Genomic DNA, 22,605 nt, shown 5'->3' with positions numbered 1-22,605 from the left:
GTGGCCTCCAATCACATGACAGAAACAAAAGCAGTAGTCCCCAGGCTCAACCGCAACAAATTAGCACCAGGGAGTCAACCAGCAAACACCCTGATCCACCAAGGGTGTGAAAGAGCAATGCACAGAAAAAGGATAGCTGGGTCTCCAATCACATGACCCCCACAACCACTACAGCCTGCAAAGAAAAAGTTTATTCTGCAAACTTTACTTGGTAATTTATATTTAAAATGGTATGCAGCAAACAGAGGTTAGATCCCAAGTCAATTTACAATGCATTTTATTTCTCTATAATATAAATGAGCTAGTTTGGCTTTATACTGCTGTAGAAGGGATTTTACCTAATATTCTGTCCTTCTGACCTGCTTAGGACCTTCATGGCTTTATCATAAACTCAGGTGGTGACTGCAAGACTAATTGATGGGGTTCTAACTGCCCCTTACTCTGTAATTAAGGTTTAATTTTATGTTTTTGCCGTACCTGTACTTGGAGAGTTTCTCCTCTTCCCGACAGACTAGTATATAAAGCTAAAATAAAAACAGTAGAATATTGAAATGCTAAGCTGCCCTAGAAGTCAGCAAGGCCGTGACCTTTGTGATAGCTGCTTACCTAGGCATCACTAGCATACGGCAATTAATATACAGAACATGAATTTTTATACATTTCAGGAGCCGCCAGCAGAGTGCTGTGCAAGTTATTAGCATGCCGTGCTGCAGTATTGGTTAATGCTTTAGAACAGAGCACATCTCAGTAATGGATTTGCCTTTTAAACAGGAGCTTGAAGAGCCAAAGGACGTCATAATGATTTGTACTAGGGATTCCTATCATACAGTACAATGCTGATGTTTCTCACACATGTGGCATTTAAGGTTCTGCTGCAGAACTCGGCCATTTATAGTAAAATTTCCCTGGAATGTACAGCATTACTGAAATCCCTCCAAGTAGTTAAGAAATCAGCCAGTGATATTATAGTAAACAGATTTTTTAAAAAAATTATGTCTTTTACATATCATATATTCAGAAAAAATGTTTTGTTTCTTCTCTTCATGGAATAGCAGTCAGTTCTTGACCTGCCCAAAAATCTTAATATGTTGACTTTAAGGGTCGGTTCACACTTGTCTAAGGCTGGGTTCACATTTGCGTTAGCAGTCAGGATTTTCCGGACCGGATCAGGAACGTATACTGTACAAACGGAACGGACGTTTGGCAATCCAATGATAGTCTATGGATGCGTACATACTTGTCCGTTCCACGCGGACTGGATCCGGACCGGATATGGACTCCGGACACTTTTCCAACTTGCTCTATTTTTCATGTACGTCGGATACGGCCGCCGCACCCGGACCGGATCCGGACTGCACCATCCGCACAGCTGAACCAATGAGAAACGGAAAAGAGGCAACACACTGGCTATAAAAAATCTGGACGTTCTACCCACTTCCAATGCGTTTTCATGGGCCCAGCGTTTGAGGAGTGGAGCATCAGTGACTTGTGGCTGGCGATATTTGGCAGCATGTCGGACGAAGAGGTGAGGCCCTACACACCTGAGGACCTGATTCTACAGGTGCAGCAGCTACCTGCCTGGTGCACCCACCATCTCCTGCGAGGAGCATGCCTTCTTCCCACATAGTATAGAGAAAAATCAAAAAGGAGAAAATTCCCAGGTAAAATGAGTACAAAAACACTGGATCCATGGTCCAAACTGCAGTCTCTATATCCAAGGATGGTCTCCACACGTCAGGCTGTCTCCAACAATGACCCCAGGGCTTCTGCGGACCTCCCAGAACCCAAGAATTTATATAGCCTGCATCTCTTTAAAAACAGATCCGGATATCAACCTGATCACCTACTGATGAAAAACCAGATGCAAACGGAACGGATCCGGAACGGATCCTGAGTGCAACCATATGCATCCGGTCCGGATGCGCATGGAACGGATCCGGACATCCGTTCCGGTTTTTGCAAAAATGCAAGTGTGAACGGGGCCTAAAACACGTACCCGTGTATCCGCTTTTTGGCCCGGATCAAAGCCAGAGCCATGGATACAAATGTTTAAAAAACGTCCGTCTTCACAGACTTTAAAAAAATGGATCTGTAGGATCCTTTTTGAAAAACTGAATGGAGAGTCCAGACTTGCACAGACCCTGGACACACGGAGGGGTAGAGAAAGGCTACACAAAAACGGATCTCCCTCTCTCTACACAGAGAACTTTTGCACACAAAACAGAGACAAAAACGGATTGCCTACTGCCTGCTCTTCCCCTCAACATCATCTCTTATCCAATAGAAACACACATGAAGAAAGGACATACGTTAAACCGGACTGGAAACATATGCTACAAAAGGACAACATTTTGAAAAACTGGTCAGTTTTGCATCAGTTTTTAGAAAAAGTGATCAGTTTGAAATTTATTCAATCTGCAACTGGACAAGTGTAGACCGAGCCTAAGTACCAGTGTATCGATACTCTGTATATGTGTCCACCCAGCCAAATTCATAACCACCCAAAACTAGCGTAGGCATGTAAAACTGGTTGTTGTAGGGTTATAACTCAAGTCCATAGTGCCAACTTCTTGATTTATAAGGAGTGCTGTAGAAAAATGGGAACAACACAATAGCCCATATTCAATTCACTTTTCTCCCTGGTGATATTTTTACACCTTCATCAATAAAATGCCTTTAAGCCACCAGCAAGCAATAAAATACTAATATAAGTTTGACAGTACTTTCTAACCTACTATTTAGTACTTTTTCATTTGCAAAGTGCTGAAAGGTGATTTTAAATAGAAGATGACAACTTATCTCCCTGGAGAAAAATCCCCTAATGATTATTAATTGCATGTGAGGACACTACTTACTGACATCTCCATTGAGGATAAGGATGTTTCCAAACTGCTTAGAGTGAAGAATCTTAATATTTTGATAAGGCGAATCTTTACTGTAAACTACTTCATCTATATCGTACTCTACCAGGCGCCCATCAGCTGTGGGCCAGTATCTGTCAACCTCTGCTCCACGAACAATGGCTGGCAACCTAAGAGAAGAAAAGATACACAAGATTTACTGTATAAGAAGACTTAAGCACACCTGCTATGTCACAAACATGCACAAAAAGTACAAGAGATTTCCTTCCTCAAACTTTGATATAAATTTTGCATCATACAATGTAGACAACAACTTTAATCCATCTTCAGGGCTATATCCATCCCTGCCATGCCACAATATAATGAAAGATCAATAAGAGTGCTATTAGTAGCAAAGTTCATTTAGCATTCCAAGAAGGTCAGAGAAGTGGAATTCATCCGTAACACGCAGCTCACCAGGCTTCTGACCAAACTCATAGGCCTACTCTAACCCTGTGTGTGTCTCATGGCGTTTGCCTGTTACAATGGCCATGCTGGCAGACTGGACTACAAAGAAAGAAATCGTAAAATACATATCTGGTCAGAAATCAAAATAAACCCATCAGAAGGAGAGGGTGCTTCTCTTCTTTGTGACATACTTGGTCTTCCATCCTTCCTGTCCTTCTGGTGACGGCACTGGTAATGGGAATAAGGCCTCATAAATCAAAGCCACTCCCATGCCTTACCACACTGCTTGGTACTAAAAGTGCACTGCGGCATCTTCTATTTCAATACATCTTATTATCCAAAATTAGTGGCAAGAGAAACCCTTGCTCTCGGTCTCTAACATTGGAGAAGAAAGAACATCTATAGCACAATACGTTAAATAAAATGTGCATCAAACAGTTCTTATGCAGTCAACATGAAATAACTATTTCCAGCACTCACTGCTGCAACAGCAGTGCTGGGGGACAAAGGACCCTGTGGAGAAAGAAGAGGAGTAGAGCGTATAGGAGGTTGCCTTTGCTGAGACAGATGATCTTTTTCCAGGTTTACTCCTGGGTTCATGTCAGTGTAATCAGTTTAGGTAAATAAAAGTTACCAAGCAAGGAATTGACTGACCCAATTCTGTGCGGCTGTAAGTTTGACTGCAGGCATTTATATCCACACAAGAGGTGACGCTCGCAGCCTTAAAGGGAACCAGAGAGGATGCAATATACATACCTGGGGCTTCCTCCAGCCCCATACGCACGGATCGCTCCCACGCCGTACTCCTCCGCTGCCTGGATCAGCCGCCACCGGGTCCCGTCATTGCCGCGAGTCGGCAAGTCGGCCGGCGGACGCGGCCAATTCTCCGCATCACAGGGTGCTCTCCCCATACAGATACGCATGTGGCTGTTAACTGCGCAGCCGCATGCGTACATGTATGGAGGGAGCCCCTGTGATGCGGACAATTGGCCGCGTCCGCCGGAAGTGACGGGTCCGGTACCGGCGGATCCAGGAAGCTGAGGACGGCGGCGTGGGAGAGATTCAGGCTTATGGGGCTGGAAGAAGCCCCAGGTATGTATAAAATCTTTTTCTTTTTTCACCCCCCGTTCCTCTCTGGTTCCCTTTAAGACCCAGAGAGTAATCAGAGACTAATCAGTGTGGTCTCTGGCCACACAACCCAGTGTGATCACCAGTAATAACTAACTGCAGGGATCAAGAAGGAAGTTTATTTTGCCACCCTTTTTTTCCCTTGTTACCTAAATTTCAGTCAGTATGCATGACAGAAAAGGGGTCATAGGAAATGAATATTTGTGAATACAAATATACAGGTAGTCCATGGTTAACAAACGATATAGGGGCTGTAGTCAAAACACGGTGTCATCTCTGTCCCCTGTGCCTATAGTGTCCCCTTCTGTGTCACCTCTGTTCCCCAGCGACTTCAGTGTCCACCTGACCATTTAAAAAAATGGTCCTTCATGTCCTTTTACCATTTAAAAAAAATTCATTTACATTTTTTACACAGTTTCTCAAAAACGACGAGGTCTTTTTGAGAAAAAAATGTTTCCACAACATCTAAATTCACATTTTCAGGCCATTCGTATCAGCGGTCGTTTGTAAGTCGGGTGTTCGTAAACACACACACCAGCCTAAAACAAAGGCACAAGCCATTGCTTCTGCATTCCAGCCATATGGAAGGAAGGAAAACAAAATCCCCAAAGAGATATCAAGCCTCTATAGAAGAAAACTACAGACATTAAATGGAAATCCTAACACATAAAATGCTAATTAGCAGCCGGATGGTGTTGCTAAAGCACGAGCGTGGGTGTTCCACAAGCTTCATGCTCTAACTCAAGCAACACACAGCTTACAAAAATAAACCAGGAAGAGCAGCAAGCAATTACTCCTCAGCTGAACTTCAGAAGGAACATAAATAGTCTTCCTGTGAGCATTATTTAACTCCAGTTTTCATGAACACGCTTTAAAGCAAAGCCTTAAATAACTGCCACATAGATGACGTGAGCAAAGCTATAGGAACTTGGTCTGTAGCCAATATATTTCATGTGCAGATGAAACATTCAATACCGCAGGCTGAGAATTTCCCACAGCTACCATCTGCTGTGCCACACTAGGCTAGATAATTAATATTCATTTGCATTAAAATAGAGCACAAAGGTATCAAGTGTACACTTGGTGGATTTGAAATGCTGCACTCCAGTCGCCCAGCTTTTGCATAGCTTAATGTGCCAGTGCTGCTGCTGCAACAGAATTTAAAGCGTGTCTAAAAAGAATGCTGACTGAAATGATACCTCTAGCACATTCTGATGCTCCTTTCTAACCAGCCATTGGATTTTCAATAACAAATATTAAAGCAAAGTAAATACTGTAAGCTGGTTTAAGTTTTGTAATCTTTTCTCACATATGGAAAGTACATCGAGATTCAGGCATCATTAAAGCAGAACTAAAACCAACTGAAGAAAGAAGCTCAGAATTCAGAAAAGTTATGGCAGTAACTGTGTTTAAAGGATTTACTTTAAAGGAAACCTGAACTGAGAGGGATATGGAGGCTGCCATATGTATGCTTTGGGTCATTGTCCATTTGCACTGTGAAGCACTGTCCAGGGAGTTCTGAAGCATTTGGCTGAATAGGAGCAGATAATATTGCCTGAAACACTTCTGAATTCATCCAGCTGCTTTTGTCAAAGTCCACAATCAAGAGAAGACTTCACCAAAGTGAATGCAGAGGGTTCACCACAATATGTAAACCGTTGGTGAGCCTCAAAAAGAGGAAGGCCAGGATAGAGTTTGCCAAACGACATCTAAAAAACCTTCACAGTTCTGGAACAACATTCTATTGACAGAAGAAACTAAGATCAACTTGTACCAGAGTGATGGAGAAGGAAAGGAACTGCTTATGATCCGAAGTATTCCACCTCATCAGTGTAGCATGGTGATGGTAGTGTCATGGCGTGGGCATGTATGGCTGCCAATGGAATTGGTTCTCTTGTATTTATTGATGATGTGTCTGCTGACAATAGCAGCAGGATGAATTCAGAAGTGTTTTGGGCAATAATGTCTGCTGATATTCAGCCAAACGCTTCAGAACTCATTGGACGGCTCTTCATGGTGCAGATGGACAATGACCCAAAGCATACTGCAAAAACAACCAAAGAGTATTTGAAGGGAAATAAGTGGAATGCTATGCAATGGCCAAGTTAAACACCTGATCTGAATCCGATTTGGCATGCATTTCACTTGCTGAAGATAAAACGGAAGGGAAAATGCCCCAAGAACAAGCAGGAACCGAAGACAGTTGCAGTAGAGGCCTGACAGAGCATCACTAGGGATAAAACCAAGCGTCTGGTAACATCTATCCGTTTCAGACTTCAGGCTGTAATTGACTGCAAAGGATTTGCCACCAAGTATTAAAAAGTGAAAGTTTTATTTATGATTTTTATTCTGTCCGAGCACTTTCGGTCCCTTAACAAGTGGGAGGCACATATGAAAACTTGTAATTCCTACACTGTTCGCCTGATTTGGATGTAAATAACCTCAACTTAAAGCGGACAGTCTGCAGTTAAAGCACATTGTGTTCATTTCATTTCAAATCCATTGTGGTTGTGTATAGAGCCAAAAATGTTAGAATTATGCCGATGTCCCAATATTTATGGACCTCACTGTACATGTTCCTCACTACCTGCATACTTGTTCCAGATACCCGATCAGGGGCTCGAACATTGGCCACTTTTTGCACCAACGACTGCCATAATCTGCTTTAAGAGAGTCTTGCTGAAAGCTAAAACACATTGCCATCTGTCTCAGAGCATTGCTTTGTGAAGAGTTACAGCTTATGCAGAGAGATTAGATCACGATCAGCAATATTTTGAACACTTCTGAGTTGCCAACAGTTAATATTTGAACCCGCTATCCAGGCAGAGCAGTACAATATGCGTACCACTATTTATGTGCTTTAACTCACTGACATGAACTACAAAATCAAATGTGCCATAAGAGTTTTGCTGAAAAATAACACCCATTTATGTCTGCCTCAGAACATTTATTTCTTATTTGCAGAGAGTTCAGCAATATTTTGAACAGTTCTACATTTTGAGCCGCCAGGATTTTAACTGTATACCAAGGCACAGCGGAGCAATGCGTGTACAATATGCTTATTGCTCGAGATGCTTACATGCCCAGCAGCATCAAACATGTTAAACATGTAGACTGGGAAAGCTGCATATTAAAAGATCTCTGGCATGAAAAGTAAGACCGGTCACAGCATTTTCTGTGTGCGCAAATTTACCTTTTGCGATTTTGGGGGTATTTTTGCAGGAACTGTTGTGTGCAATTTTTATAAACATTTGTATGCAAATTTTCATTTAGCGATTTTTCAACAGGATTTATTCAGGCTCTCAAGGTGGCCACACACACACGATGTAATAAAATGATCCGATTTTACGGCAATTCGATAAATATGATCGGATCTAAAAACAAAAAATAAAACAAAAAAAACAACATTTTTTGATTTTTAGAAATCCGGAATGCTGGAAATTTTTCTTCAATTTTCCTGAAGATTGTATGGGGTGTGTTAGATTGCCAATTTATTAATATACACACCCTAGCAATTTTCTCAGAGTTTCCAATTATTTTTATCATAATTGGGGACAAATTGAACATGTGTGTGGTACATTGGTCAGATTAGTAAAATGTTAGTCAGTCACAAAAAATTGATTGCAATTCTTAAATTGAACAGATATTTAAAAAATAGTATGGTGTGTGGAACAAACAAAAAGCACTGGGGATAAAGGATAGGCATGACAGTCATTTCACTGGGTTCTCTTCGCTTTATCAGAGGTCAGGCCTTTCCTGATCTCTGAAGAAGCAGGGAGAACCCAGCAGCACGGTGGCGTATTGGTTAGCGCTCTCGCCTTGCAGCGCTTGGTCCCTGGTTCAAATCCCAGCCAGGTCAACATCTGCAAGGAGTTTGTATGTTCTCCCCGTGTCGGTGTGGGGGTCCACCAGGCACTCTGGTTTCCTCCCACATACCAAAAACATACAGATAAGTTAATTGGCTTCCACTAAAATTGGCCCTAGACTACAATACATACACTACACGATATAGACATATGACTATGGTAGAGACTAGATTGTGAGCTCCTCCAAGGGACAGTTAGTGACAAGACTATATATTCTCTGTACAGCGCTGCGGAAGATGTCGGCGCTATATAAATACTAAACAATACAAAAAAAAAACAAACAGTGAAACAGCTTTCAGGCCTATCATTTAGCCCCAGTGCTTGTTATAGGTCTCCCTAAGATCCTGAATAAATCCTCTAGAGGTAACTGTTGCATGGCACTCTTTTCTATGATTTTAGATTTCAGATTGACTGTCTTTTGCCAGAGTTGGTGTGGGTGCCAGCTTGCACTGAGTGCCATCACTGGCTGTTTTTTTTCTCTACAAACACGAATCAAGTTCATTGACATGAAAATGGATCTAATAAACTAATAATCTAATAAACTTCAAAATAGCATGCAATTTTTTGTGCAAATTGTGCTTTTTCTGTTTTCCCAATGACTTGCATGAAAACACAAATCACACATGAAAATAAGCAAACCTGCCTTCCGAATGTAAAAATGCTGAAAGGTGTCAAACTCAAAATCATTTACGGACGCGCAAAAAAACAAAAAAAAGACATGGCAGGTTTTCCAGAGCATTGCAAAATGCTGATGATTTCTAAGTCACATGAACTATGCCTAAAATGTACAATACCGGAGTACACATACAAAGAAGAGGTAGATTTGTCCCAAAGTAAAATGCACTGTAAATTGCTTTTTTTTTTTTTACTGTGCAGCTGTCAGTTACAGTAAGAAGTATTGCTCTGAAACTCTCTCGCTGCCAGGTATTTCTGTCTCCTCCTGTTAGTGACTGTTTTTAAAAGCGTTCCCTGGATTGGCAGTGGCATAGCCCAGCTGCAAGAGCAGTGTGCCAGCTGGCATCTTCCTAGAGGTCTTTTACAGGGAGGCCTTTTGGAAAGAATAAAGGAGACTTTGAGAATCCCCCATTAATGATGTACTAGTACAAACCTGTCAGTAAGAAGTTCAGAGCCATCAGATTAATAATTCCTACAGTAAGAGACAGACAATTTACAGAGCACCATACTCTGGGACAAATGTACAGCTTTTACATATGTGTACAAATGTTTTTTTCTACTTTCCAATTTTTATTTTATTGTGACTGTGGTCTTTAAAGGAAGCAACATTCCTTCAAGAATACAGTTGCTTTTCAATATACACACAATCAGTATTTCTATATGCTAAAGACGTACATTTCCCATGACAGTGTAGAGTCATGTCGTCTCTAAAAATTAATCAAAACAAATACTGCATAATTAAATACTCCACTCCACCCCCCCCCCCCCCCCCCTTTCTTTTTCCATCACAAAGGCATTTCTTTCAGCTATATTATGACCATCATTACAACAGCCTTTAAAAAGATATAGGCCCAAATGCAATTACCTTTTTCACCTGAGTTTTCTCCTAGGCGATATTTTCACAACTTGTCATGTAATGTCTTTTAAGCCACCAGCAAACAGGAAAATGCTCAAAATAAATTTGATAGTACTTTTTCATCAACTTTTGGATACTTTTTCAATTGTAAAATACTGAAAATTTAGTTTAAAGAGAAGAAGGATCCTAGGAGATAACTCAGGTGAAAAAGTGAATTGCATATCGGCCACAGTATTCTAATCCACCCAATGTTCAAAGTAGAAATATAGTTAATATTCATTTTTAACCACTAGAGGGTGCTGCATCACAACATTTGCAAAAGAGAGAAGCATGCACTGATCACACCAGGAATATAGCATTGGTTTTTAACCTTTCCTCTGCTCTCATCTAGCTGTTATGTTGCAAATTAACAAAAGGCAGTTTTAACCATTCACTCATTAATGTCCGTTTACAAACCTCAAGGTCACCAGAAGTGAGAGTGATCTGGAGGCTGCCTTATTTACTTCCTTTTAAAGAAATACTCTAGGGGGTCAGGGGAAAAGGAGTTGAACTTACCAGGGGCTTCTAATGGTCCCCCGCAGACATCCTGTGCCCGCGCAGCCACTCACCGATGCTCCGCCCCGCCTCCGGTTCACTTCTGGAATTTCACACTTTAAAGTCTGAAAACCACTGTGCCTGCATTGCCGTGTCCTTGCTCCCGCTGATGTTACCAGGAGCGTACTACGCAGGCCAAGTATGGTCTGTTACTGCGCAGTACGCTCCTGGTGACATCAGCGGGTGAGAGGACACAGCAACGCAGGTGCAGTGGTTTTCAGACTTTAAAGTGTGAAATTCCAGAAGTGAACCAGAGGTGGGGCCGGAGCGTCAGTGAGTGGCTGCGCGGGCAACAGGACGTCTGCGGGGGACCATTAGAAGCCCTGGGTAAGTTTAACTCATTTTCCCCCGACCCCCCTACAGTATTCCTTTAAACAATACCAGCTGCCTGGCAGTCCTGTTGATCCTTTATTACTTTTAGACATAGAGGCCCTGAACAAGCATGCTGATCAGATGTTTTTGACTGAAGACTGACTGGATTTCTTTTTTTATTTTACCAAGAAAAAGTTTATTGAACATATTTATCACTGTACAACATTGCCATATGCCAGTGATGGCTAACACTGGCACTCCAGCTGTGGTGGAACTACAAGTCCCATGAGGCATTGCAATTCTCTGACAGCTCTAAGCATAGCTCGTGGAGGCAGAGGCATGATGGGATTTGTAGTTTTGTCACAGCTGGAGTGCAAAGGTTAACCATCACTGCCATATGCCAACAGTGGAAGAATATAGTACAACTGATAATTAAACTGCAGGTGTTGCAGGTGTCACGCATAAGATAGGAGTGTCAGAAAGGAACATCAAATTAGCCCATTACAATATATTCTACATTAGAAAGAAGAGGTTAGAAGATTCTTCAAATATAAATAATAATAGTAAAGATATAGGTTGTCATTTCATATGACAAAGGTAAGCAGTTGATTTGGTTTAGACAGCCTTGATCTATTAGTCAATAAGCTGGAATATTAAATAAAAACTTAATAGAAAAATAAGAATCTACTTCTTCAGTCACTTATGTTAGGTTAGTTAGAATTTGGGGAGGGGGTTTCTGTGAGTGTAAACTGGTTTCTTTTAGCAGAGGGAGTGATGAACTCTAAACACCCAGCCTTGATGTGCAGGGGGCTGGTCAGAGACATTTTTAGCCTGAAACAGTGTAGATTAGCAAAATGTTTAGTATTTTTTATGCACTGCCCCATCTGTGATTAGTCCTAGGATACATAAAAGGGTCAAGAGTTGCAGGCAGGGCCGTATTTACCATAAGGCACGTGCCTACATGTGCCTTATGATGGAAGGGTGGCTCACTCCCCTCTCTAGTGCCTCCCTCCCTCCTCCATATGCAGAGTCCCGAGCAGAGTGTAAATGAGAGGTTACTTACCCAGCTTTTGGCATTCCACTGACGAGATCTCCCTTCAGTTGGGGGCACTGCTAGCTACTTAATACTAAGGGTAGCTCTGGCTACAGGACACCTGTAGCTACCTATGATGGGCAAAGGAAGTAAATGAGTAGTGACCAGGCCAGCCAGCACACCTGTCTTGTGGTTCGGCGGGGGGTTTGTAGGTTCATGGAGGGCGATGTCTAGGGTGCCAGGAAACCTGTGCCTATAGGCTCCTGTGATGTAAATCCAGGCCTGGTCACAGGGCACCCCATTTTATCATGCATAAAAGTTGTTTCCAAACCTGGCCACTTCAGGACACTCCCAGATCACCAGATCAGGTGGTAAACTGTTGGAACTGAAGAGTTGCATTTGGGACAAATAGGAAAAGCTTGATTGATTTTACACAGCCTAGCAGGGGTGCGGTAGGACTGATGGATGATATAAAGCTGGGGAAGATGTTCCCTAAGACATGGAGAGGTCATTTTAACTACAAGCAGTATATCATCCCAATCATCATCATCAATACTGAGTTACAGGGTCACCCATGTATTCCTTGAGGGAGCATTGTATACATCAGCTTTATGTTGAAGAATTTCAGAGTAAAGACTACCCACCATATGCTTGGTTTGACCTTCTTTAATAATTTCTATAATTTTGGATGTGTAGGTTAAAAGGATTGTAGACATGTATTAGGCTTTGAAGTCTGACTGGATTTCTGACTGAAGTCTGACTGGACCGGAAAGTCTATTGACTTTCATGTTACCGTTCACATTAGCCAGAGCTAAAGGGAGGGGGGACACCAAGGGCCCAATAGTGTGATATTGTATAGATGATAATTAATAATCAGTAATATAACAATTTAATACTCACAAACCAGGGTTACCATTAGGCAACCACTGTGAAGGCAGGTGGGGAGATTAACCTGACCCCACTCAGGATTAAAAGTCGCTCTCTGTAGATGGGAAGAAGATGGGTATAACCCTCCACCAAGGGTGGACTTAGCAATATGTAGAAGCTTTCCAGAGGCGCCAATAGAATAAAATTCACTTAAACGAGCTTAAAACCGATGGGGCAGTGGTGGGCCTATCCCATCCATGCAGACAAAGCAAACAAAGGAAGGACTGTGGCATCAACAGTCAAACAATAATTTATTTATACTCCACAGTAAAAATAGGCAATGCGTTTCACGGGCTCAATCCCGCTTCATCAGGCCAATCAAAAAGGAGCATACAGCATATCAGCATCAAAACCACACTGATAGGCCCACCACTGCCCCATCGGTTTTAAGCTCGTTTAAGTGAATTTTATTCTATTGGCGCCTCTGGAAAGCTTCTACATTAGCCAGAGCATTCCAGGGTGTTACGTTGTAGCACCACTGGGAGCTTTTAATCGTAGGACACAAGCGATTTCCCGTCAGGTGAATTAGAACTAGCCCTGCGGATACGCATTGAAGTGCAACTTCCCGCCGCCATGCTGTCCTTTGTAAAGCATGCACGAAATCAGGTTTGTGCATGCGCTAGCTAGTGGGAAAAGGCCCTTACTGGACAGGCTTCAGGCACATAATAATTGTACTTGATCCATATAGATCATGAGATGGGAAAGGAGCTACCAAATTTAAGGAGTTATTTTGTGGCCATGCATTGCTCACAAATTACATAACATGCATACTCATTCAATTTATACAACCTGAAATGACTTATTTTTGTCACATTACACACTCCTCAGGGTATAAGGGACACTAGATAGCACTGGAAATGAAAACCTTAATACGTGTTAGTGTTTGAATTCAGGATCCTGCTTTGAGAAACCTGAATTATGCTGAACAGCACACCTCAGTGCCCAAACAAAGTGGAAAGGGCCATGGCAGAGTCGCTTACACAGAGTCATCTGCTGTTGCGTCTTCCCTGCAATGTCTTTGTACAGGTAAAAAAAAAAAAAAAGATACAGAAAATGGTGGATAGCGAAGAAAGCGATTACATGTTTTACCATAATGCATTGTCGTTCACTGAGAAAGCCAAAAAATGACCAGTAAAAGCAACATTAAGTCTTGTCTCCACTCACAGGGCTGTGGAGTCTGTACAAAAATCATCAGACTCCGACTTCTCAGTTTATGAAACCACCGACTCAGACTCCAGGTACTCAAAATGGCTCCGACTCCTCTACTCCACAGTGTCAGAATTCTAGCGGTTTTATTTATGCAGGATAAAGCTGTCATAAGTATATGGTTTAAAGAGGAACTGTAACGACAAAACGGCCCCTGGGGGGTACTCACCTCGGGTGGGGGAAGCCTCAGGATCCTAATGAGGCTTCCCACGCCATCCTGCGTCCCTCGGGGGTCTCGCTGTAGCCCTCCGTACAGCGGTGACGCAATATTTACCTTCCTGGCTCCTGCGCAGGTGCTCTGATGGCTGTCGGTGCCGAAGTAGGCGGAAATACCCGATCGCCGTCGGGTCTGCTCTACTGCGCAGGCGCAAGTTTCCGGTGCCTGCGCAGTAGAGCGGACCCAACGGAGATCGGGTATTTCCGTCTATTTCCGTGCCGAAAGTCGCCACAGCGCCCCCGCTGGAGCCAGCAAAGGTAAATATTGAACTGACAGTCGGCACAGTCGCCGGCTGTTCGGAGGGCTGCGGCGAGACCCCCGTGGGACAGAGGACGGCGTGGGAAGCCTCATTAGGATCCCGAGGCTTCCCCCACCCGAGGTGAGTACCCCCCAGGGGATGTTTTTCATGTTACAGAGTCTCTTTAAGCTTTAATGTTCTATGCAAAATTTCAATGTGAACTGTAAAGTTATAGTACTTCTTTAATATTGCTATGTGACTGAGCATATTCCAGGCTGTAAAGCTTAGAAGATTTTAACTGGCAAGCTGGAAGATTGTTGATGTACTGGTTACAAGAAGCCAAAACATTCTTTGTTAATGTCAAGGTTAGACTGCACAGTATGTGTAAGACAGAATGCTGGTTTAAAATTAGCATTACTGCAATAATTATTACACACGGATATTATTAATCTAAATATTAATGATCAATACAGTCCTTCTGAAGAAAGAAATAGTTACTGTTAAACCCTATATAATAGAATCTATTACTCTGAAAGATATTTAAAATCTGTAGTCTACCCGTGGAAGATGAGAAAGTAAAACTTTTATAAGATTGTTTCAACTTGTAAGCTAGACAAGTGTTGACATGTTCCGTGGCTTGAAGGCCATTACAGCCAGCAAGAATATAATGCCATGTTTTGACTATGATTGTCCTTTGGAATGTCAATAAGTTCCAAGGTTTTTGTATTGTCCCGTATTTAGGACAATGATGCCATCTGGTGGTTTCATACTTTTATAAAATCAACATTATTAATAGATTGTTATTTGTTATGAAATGCTGACCTCTGCCGGTGGACATTATATTTATTTTATAAGAAAGACAAAAAATAGACATTGATTTTATATTATTAAGATTTAATATGTAATTATTCCTTATATGATTCATTGTTTTAAGAAGAATTATATAATAAGCTTTATATTTAAATAAGTATATTAGAAGCCCTGTATGTTTTAATAAGCCTTAAATTGCTGAAGGTCCTTGCAGGTCTGTGTAAGGGCCCTTTTCCACCAGCGCTGGCTGAATCGCAAAAACGCAAACCGCTAGCGATTTTACAATCGCTACGGTTTGCTTTTTAACATAGGAATCGCGGTAGGTAATTTCCACTACCGCGATTCGTTTTTTACTTGATCGCGATCGCGCCGCGGAGCGACTTTTGCCGCGATTTTGCTATGCAGTGCATAGCATAGCAAAATCGCGGCCGCGAACGTCGGGGAATCGCCGCTAATTGCGATTCAGCAATCGCTAGCATTCAGCGTGAACGCTAGCGATTGCTAGTGGAAAAGGGCCCTTAGTGTCAATCTGACCTGGGAAAGTACCAAGGCATTCCAACATAATTAACAGGGAACACTTTATCAGAAATGCGTCATGAATGACATTGTTTAGTCTCCATGTCTGGGTCAGCCAACAGACAAGAGGGCTGTTGACGTCCATTTTTAATTACGTGCGTCAGACATGACCTAAACAAAATGTCAAGCACTCCAAATGACGTTAATTCCCACAAGATAAGGTAATTAAGAATTTATAAACAATAATATTGTGATTTAGGTATTCAAAACATAGATAGCGTTTGACGCACGCAAGCTTTAGCCAATCAGAGTCTGGGATTCAGGGAAAGTCCAGATTAGGCAGCCATATTGCCTCCAACCCCTATAAAAGTAGGGCCTGAAAGCTCATAGTTTGCAGAAGCCCAACAATCTCCTGAGAAGACACATGAGGCAGAAGCTACCTTCCCACACGTGGTTCTAGATGCTGAAGAGATGACAGAGAAGGGGTAATATGCTTAATGTTCTGGTGATTTACTTTATTAATTTTTCAGCATTAAGTTTTATTAAGATGTTAGCAAGAAGTTTTTTTAGAAGCTATTTTTTATGCTATTTCTTTAAGAAGATTACTACAAGTTTTACACAGCTACTAGATACACAGCTATTGATACAGATGAGACTACTTTTGATCTTATTCTACATAACACAACTGTTATATTCTTTTTTGAATGTACTTAGAAGATTGATGATCTTTTGGCTATAAAGCCTTGATGAGATGGAATACTGTTAGAAGGAAACACTACTTGGAACTGTTCATATTTTGTATATATGCTGTATGATAAGCAAATACAATTTTTTATATAAAATCATATACTGAGTGCTCTGATTCATTTCAAGGTATACCGTCAATCTATAATTACTGGTATAGAGGGTTCAGACCCCACTATGCCGGATTTATATGATAGCAACGCTTTAAGGGTTGGTCCTTTACTGAGTTAGCAATCATGAAAAAGGCAAAAACCGCTCAGGTTTTTGACAACAGCCCTGTCCACTTCAGCTTTTCTGTGCATTTTCTGCACAGGAAAATAGCAACCAATGTTAATCAATAGGCTAGTCCACACTTGAATGTGTTTTTCACATGCAGAAAAACAATTGATAGCATTGCAAAACTGTCAGACAACTGTCCTTACTGGACCACAGTTCTCTATTAACCACTTAATGACAAGCTGACTTATAACAACGTCCTGCTAGAGCCTCTTAACGGCTCCAGGACGTTTTTATAAGTCAAAAAGTGCTGCTGTGCGCGTGCACGCTCTTGCGCATGCATTCCCGTGCACGTGAAAATAATAATATATTGTCACCATACTTTGTACTAGGGACATAATTAAAATCTTGTGATAACCAGGACAAATGGGTAGATAAAATGTGAGGGTTTTATGTACAGTAGCAGTGTTTATATTAAAACTAGAGGGGATGAAATTGGAGAAATAGTGTATTTTTTCATTTTTTCCTTGTTTTTCCTTTTAAAATGCATAGAAAAAAAGTAAGTACTGAAAACAAATATCAACCCCAGAAAGCCCAATTGGTGGTGAAAAAAAAACAAGATATAGATCATTTCATTGTGATTTGTAGTGATTAAGCTATTGGCAAATGAAAGGGATGAGCACTGAAAGGTGAAAAACGCTCTTGTCCGTTAGGGTAAAAACCCATTTGGGGTGAAGTGGTTAAAATCATACATACAAAAGTTCTATGATCCACATGCACCTAGCTTAGCAGCAAAAAAAAGCTAGCAAAGAACACTTACCGTTTCACTTGGGTGATACTATTGTGCAATATTTTGTTCATTTTCTCTTCTACCTTGTTTAATATCTGAGAAGAAACAGATCTCAAGTTGTTAAAAAAAAATTATAAAAACACAGAAAGACGTGAACAATCAGACATACAGACCATATGGATCATTTTAATTGTTTTACATAGATTTTAAAGGTTTAATTTTAGAACAATTAATTTTAAGTTAAATTTTACACTATAGTTCAACTCCTGATTCATGAAAGTCAGAAGAGAAGGGTGAGTTAAAACTGATACAGTGCCACAGACGGCAATGAAAACCATAGATTTCTGCAATTGATTGTGTTGTTGAATTGACTGAGAGCTGAACGTTTTAAGAATGGTCGCTATGCAACCAAAGGTTTGATAATTTTTACAAACAACTATTGTAACAGAAGGCAAAGTTTCAATCAATGTTGTTCAAATGGCCACATTTGTATGTTATTGTGTTTGATGACAATTTGACTGCTTTAAGAAAAAAAATGTGATCAGTCATGTATATAGCCAGCGACAGGGCAGGTAGATGAAATGGGGAATGGAAGCTGCTATGAAGATATCAGTATGTGCTAAAAGCCCTAAAATAACAAAGCAGGGAGTTCAGGCACACAGGTATCTGCCATAGATCAGCGGCCGTAGTGCTAACTTGCAGCTTGGCGCAGGTGCTAGGTCAATACCTTAGGCACTCAGCAATGACACAGGGAGAAGTAAATATGATTGATAATGAGTGGATAAATTAGCAAATGCAACGATAAGGAGTCCAAGTACAATGTAGCTGAACTCGCATAGCGGTAGTTAGTGGCAGGAAAGGGAGAGGGGTTAGTAGTAAGAGTGCAGAGAGGTGAGGGTAGTGTTAGGAGTGAAGAGAGGGGAGGTTAGCTGAAAACAGGAAGGTTAGTGTGAGAATAGGAGACTGAAGTTTGTGCAGATATTACCGATATACCAATTAATAGTAATATCCTGCACCAAACCTCCTAACATCTACACTAAATGTACGCCCTAATAATCATAAGAAGAGATGCAACTGGGAATGAGTGCACATGCTTTAAACTATTATTCTGTATGTACTGAAATATTTTTTTAAAAAAAGGCTCTTTCAAATCTCAGTTGATACCTGGGTCAATGCAGAGTAGAGCTATGGCATACTGACCCTCACTTTTCACCTCCCCCTGCATCAACTGAGTTTGCGAGGATGGATTTTTGTTGTTGTTGTTTTTATGACCCTCGTAATGTAACTTGTAACTACAAATAAGTGAAGTAGATCTGTGATGCAAAGAGCTACAAAGTACTGGATGATTTAGGATTTGTAGAAGTAGCAAAATGCCTGGTTATTCAGCTTCTAATCTGGAGGAAGCCCCAGATTAGTCCACATTCAGTTTTTAATTACAGCTCAGGGTCCTGTTAAAGAGAAAATGTAAAGAACTACTGCAGTGAGAGGTATATGGAGGCTGCCATATTTATTTCCTTTTAAGCAATACTAGTTGCCTGGCTGTCCTGTTGATCCTCTATCTATAATACTTTTAGCCATAGACCCTGAACAAGCATATGCAGATCAGGTGTTTCTATCATTATTGTCAGATCAAACAAGATTAGCTGCATGCTTCTTTCTGGTGTTATTCAGACATTACTGCAGCTAAATAGATCAGCAGGGCTGCCAGGCAACTGGTATTGTTTAAAAGGAAATAAATGTGGTAGCCTCCATACTCTTCTCACTACAGCTGATACCATGCCCTCACCCAAAGGCTAAGCAGGACAGCCAGGTAATCTGCATTGTTTAAAAGAAAATAAGTTGGCCTCCATATGCCTCTTGGTTCAGGTGTCCTTTAATAGTCTGTAGAAAAATACATTTGATTTATGAGGGCTTCCCAGGGCTGCAGAACACTGAGCTAAGATGAGCTAAGATAAGCAGAAAGCAAACCTGGACCTTTTTAACAATTAAAAAAAGCTCAATACCTGAAGCAGCAGGACTCCCTTCGGATTCCAGCGTTAGGGCTTAGTGCTCCCACTTGTGCCCATCTGGGCATCTGAACATTATGCTAGCAATAGGGCATTAACCTTGCACAGACTGTCCTCCCCAGCCTCATTATTTATCCGGGTTTGTATGGTGTCACTGCAGGTAATATTACTCCACATGGGTTGCACTGCCAATGCATTGGGGTTTATTATCTTTATTCCACTACAGGACACTAGTGTTGGGCGAACACCTGGATGTTCGGGTTCGGGCCGAACAGGCCGAACATGGGCCAGATGTTCGGCATGTTCGGCCCGAACGCCGAACTCAATGGGAGTCAATGGGACCCCCGAACATGCCCATTTTGGGGGCCCTATGGGGTCGCAGGCATAAGGGGGGAGCATGCCCCGGTCGCGGGGGGGTCGGAAATTCCCCCCACCCCCTCCGCTAGCGCTCCCCCCTCTGCCCGCTTCTCCATACAAAAAGTTTGAAACAAGTTCAATAGTACCTGGCTGGTGGCACTGGCTGGCAGTGGAGTGAGGAGGAGGAGGAGTCCGAGTAGCAGAGTGACGTTGAGGCCGGGCAGCGGGCGGTTCAGCGCTAGTACCCTTGTGGTACTTCCGCCCTTTCTCTGACCTCACGTCCTCTGCGTGATGACGCATACGAGGGTACGCGTGATGCGTACCCTCGTATGCAGAGGACGTGAGGTCAGAGAAAGGGCGGAAGTACCACAAGGGTACTAGCGCTGAACCGCCCGCTGCCCGGCCTCAACGTCACTCTGCTACTCGGACTCCTCCTCACTCCACTGCCAGCCAGTGCCACCAGCCAGGTACTATTGAACTTGTTTCAAACTTTTTGTATGGGGAAGCGGGCAGAGGGGGGAGCGCTAGCGGAGGGGGTGGGGGGAATTTCCGACCCCCCCCGCGATCGGGGCATGCTCCCCCCTTATGCCTGCGACCCCATAGGGGGCATATGGGGGCAGTATTCGGCCGAACAGGGCCCTGTTCGGCCGAACAGGGGCCCTGTTCGGCCATGTTCGGCCATGCATTCTGCAGTTCGGGCGAACCCCGAACAGTTTGGCCGAACACCACCAGGTGTTCGGCCGAACTCGAACATCACCCGAACAGGGTGATGTTCTGCAGAACCCGAACAGTGGCGAACACTGTTCGCCCAACACTACAGGACACCACTACATTGCTTATGCACAGGCACTTTTTTGATGGATTCATTTGATTACTGTCAATACAATAGATATACACCCCTAAATGGAATTCTTTGCTCAGTTTGATATTTACTTTGATTATTGTACTCGTATTATATAATCACCATATGACCCGGGTCATACTTCTGTATAGGCTTTATTAGCCTAAACCTGTTGGAGAGGTTTGTATGCTGCTTATTATCATATTACCCTTTATACTGTTTTGTATGGGCCTCAGGTCCTTGTATTGTTTTTAAGGTTTGAACAATCCATTTTTGGCTATGATAATAAACTTTTGCATTTTTTAATACATTTGTATTTGTTCAGCTGAATTTTTCATGTGATTTATGATATGACAGTGGTGCTTTTTCAAGGGAATATACATCTATAATTCCAATTGCTTCCTCCTTTTCCCTAGCACACTGTGCACAGCCACATAAATGTACTTTAAAGGGACTCCGAGCAGTGCAGAAACTATGGAGAGATGCATATCATTTTAAAGCTCTCTTTCTCCTCTTTCCAATGATATATGCATTGCTGCCCTACGCCTTTATGTTTTCGCTATTTTCTCGATTGAAATTGCCGCGGATGCGATCGCGAAAATAGAGAAAACTAAAAGGCGTAGGGCGACGATTTAGCTCCATTCAGCTGAATGCAGCTGCTGACTTTGAGAAAAAGTCATCCTGTGTAATATAATGTAACTATGGAAAGATGGATATCATTTTAAAGCTCTCTTTCTCCTCTTTCTGACGACACCTAAATTGTCGCCCTACGCCTTTTAGTTTTCTCTATGTGGCCGCTGCAATTTCAATCGCGAAAATAGCGAAAACTAAAAGGCGTAGGGCGGCGGTTTATATATCATTGGAAAGAGGAGAAAGAGAGCTTTAAAATGATATGCATCTTTCCATAGTTTCTTCACTGCTCGGAGTCCCTTTAACCACTTTACCCCCGGCGGTACGAATTTCTCCGCCCCTTTTTTCCCTCCTAAAAAAACAGGGACGGAGAAATCCGTACCTTCCGCGCTCCCGCCGCTGTCCGCGCTACCGCCGCTCGTGCGCGCGCACCCGCCGCTCGTGCACGCCGCCGCCCGCTTGCCCGGAGATCAATGAACGGGAAAATCCATTCCCGTTCGTTGATCTAAGCCCCCGCAATGATCTGCTGCTTCTTTCAGAAACAGTGCGATCATTGTGAGTCTCCCAGCCTCCTACTGCTTCCTGTAAGCGTCCTTCCGGTCGCTTACAGGTCGCATGTAAACATACTCACTGTGGCCATCTTGTGTCCAAATAGTAAACTACACCCTAATGCATTTTACACATACAAATAAATTGTTTTACATAATAAATTAACTCATTACCTCCCACACTCCCCAATTTTTTTTTTTTTGTAATTTAAAAAAAAAAAAATATATATACAATAAAAAAAAAACATAAATAGTTACCTTAGGGACTGAACTTTTTAAATATTTATGTCAAGAGGGTATAACAATGTTACTTTATAAACTACGGGCTTGTAATTAGGGATGGACGCAAAACTGAAAAAAATGCACCTTTATTTCCAAATAAAATATTGGGGCCAAACATTGTGATAGGGACATAATTTAAACAGTTTTATAATCGGGAATAATGGGCAAATAAATTTCATGGGTTTTAATTACAGTAGCATGCATTATTTAAAAACTATAATGGCCGAAAACTGAAAATAATAATTTTTTGCCACATTTTTTCCTATTTTCCCCATTAAAACACATTTAGAATAAAATAATTCTTGGCATAATGTCCCACCTAAAGAAAGCCTAATTGGTGGCGGAAAAAACAAGATATAGTTCATTTCATTGCGATAAGTAATAATAAAGTTATAGACGAATGAATGGACGTAGCGCTGAAAGGTGAAAATTGCTCTGGTGGTCAGGGGGTAAAACCCCTCAGTTGTGAAGTGGTTAAGGGCTCGATTACATTGCGTTCCGCTCA

The 22,605-nt window shown here is 42.0% G+C and overlaps 1 protein-coding gene across 2 annotated transcripts in view; it reads right to left on the bottom strand.

Annotated features, from left to right (window-relative positions):
• The window catches only part of LOC137546941 (spermine synthase-like), a 206,336-nt gene that overhangs the window by 97,546 nt on the left and 86,185 nt on the right, over positions 1-22,605 (bottom strand). For both annotated transcript variants that reach the window (XM_068270019.1, XM_068270020.1), the window contains exons 4-5: positions 17,467-17,531; positions 2,856-3,031 (exon numbers count right to left, since the gene is read on the bottom strand). In XM_068270019.1, the coding sequence (XP_068126120.1) occupies positions 2,856-3,031; positions 17,467-17,531 (241 nt within the window). The remainder of the gene's footprint in view (positions 1-2,855; positions 3,032-17,466; positions 17,532-22,605) is intronic.

The sequence above is a fragment of the Hyperolius riggenbachi genome, chromosome 2 (assembly GCF_040937935.1).
Source record: "Hyperolius riggenbachi isolate aHypRig1 chromosome 2, aHypRig1.pri, whole genome shotgun sequence".
Classification (NCBI taxonomy): domain Eukaryota; kingdom Metazoa; phylum Chordata; class Amphibia; order Anura; family Hyperoliidae; genus Hyperolius; species Hyperolius riggenbachi.
Note: the sequence above shows the minus strand (reverse complement) of the source record. Positions and strands in the feature narration are given on the sequence as shown.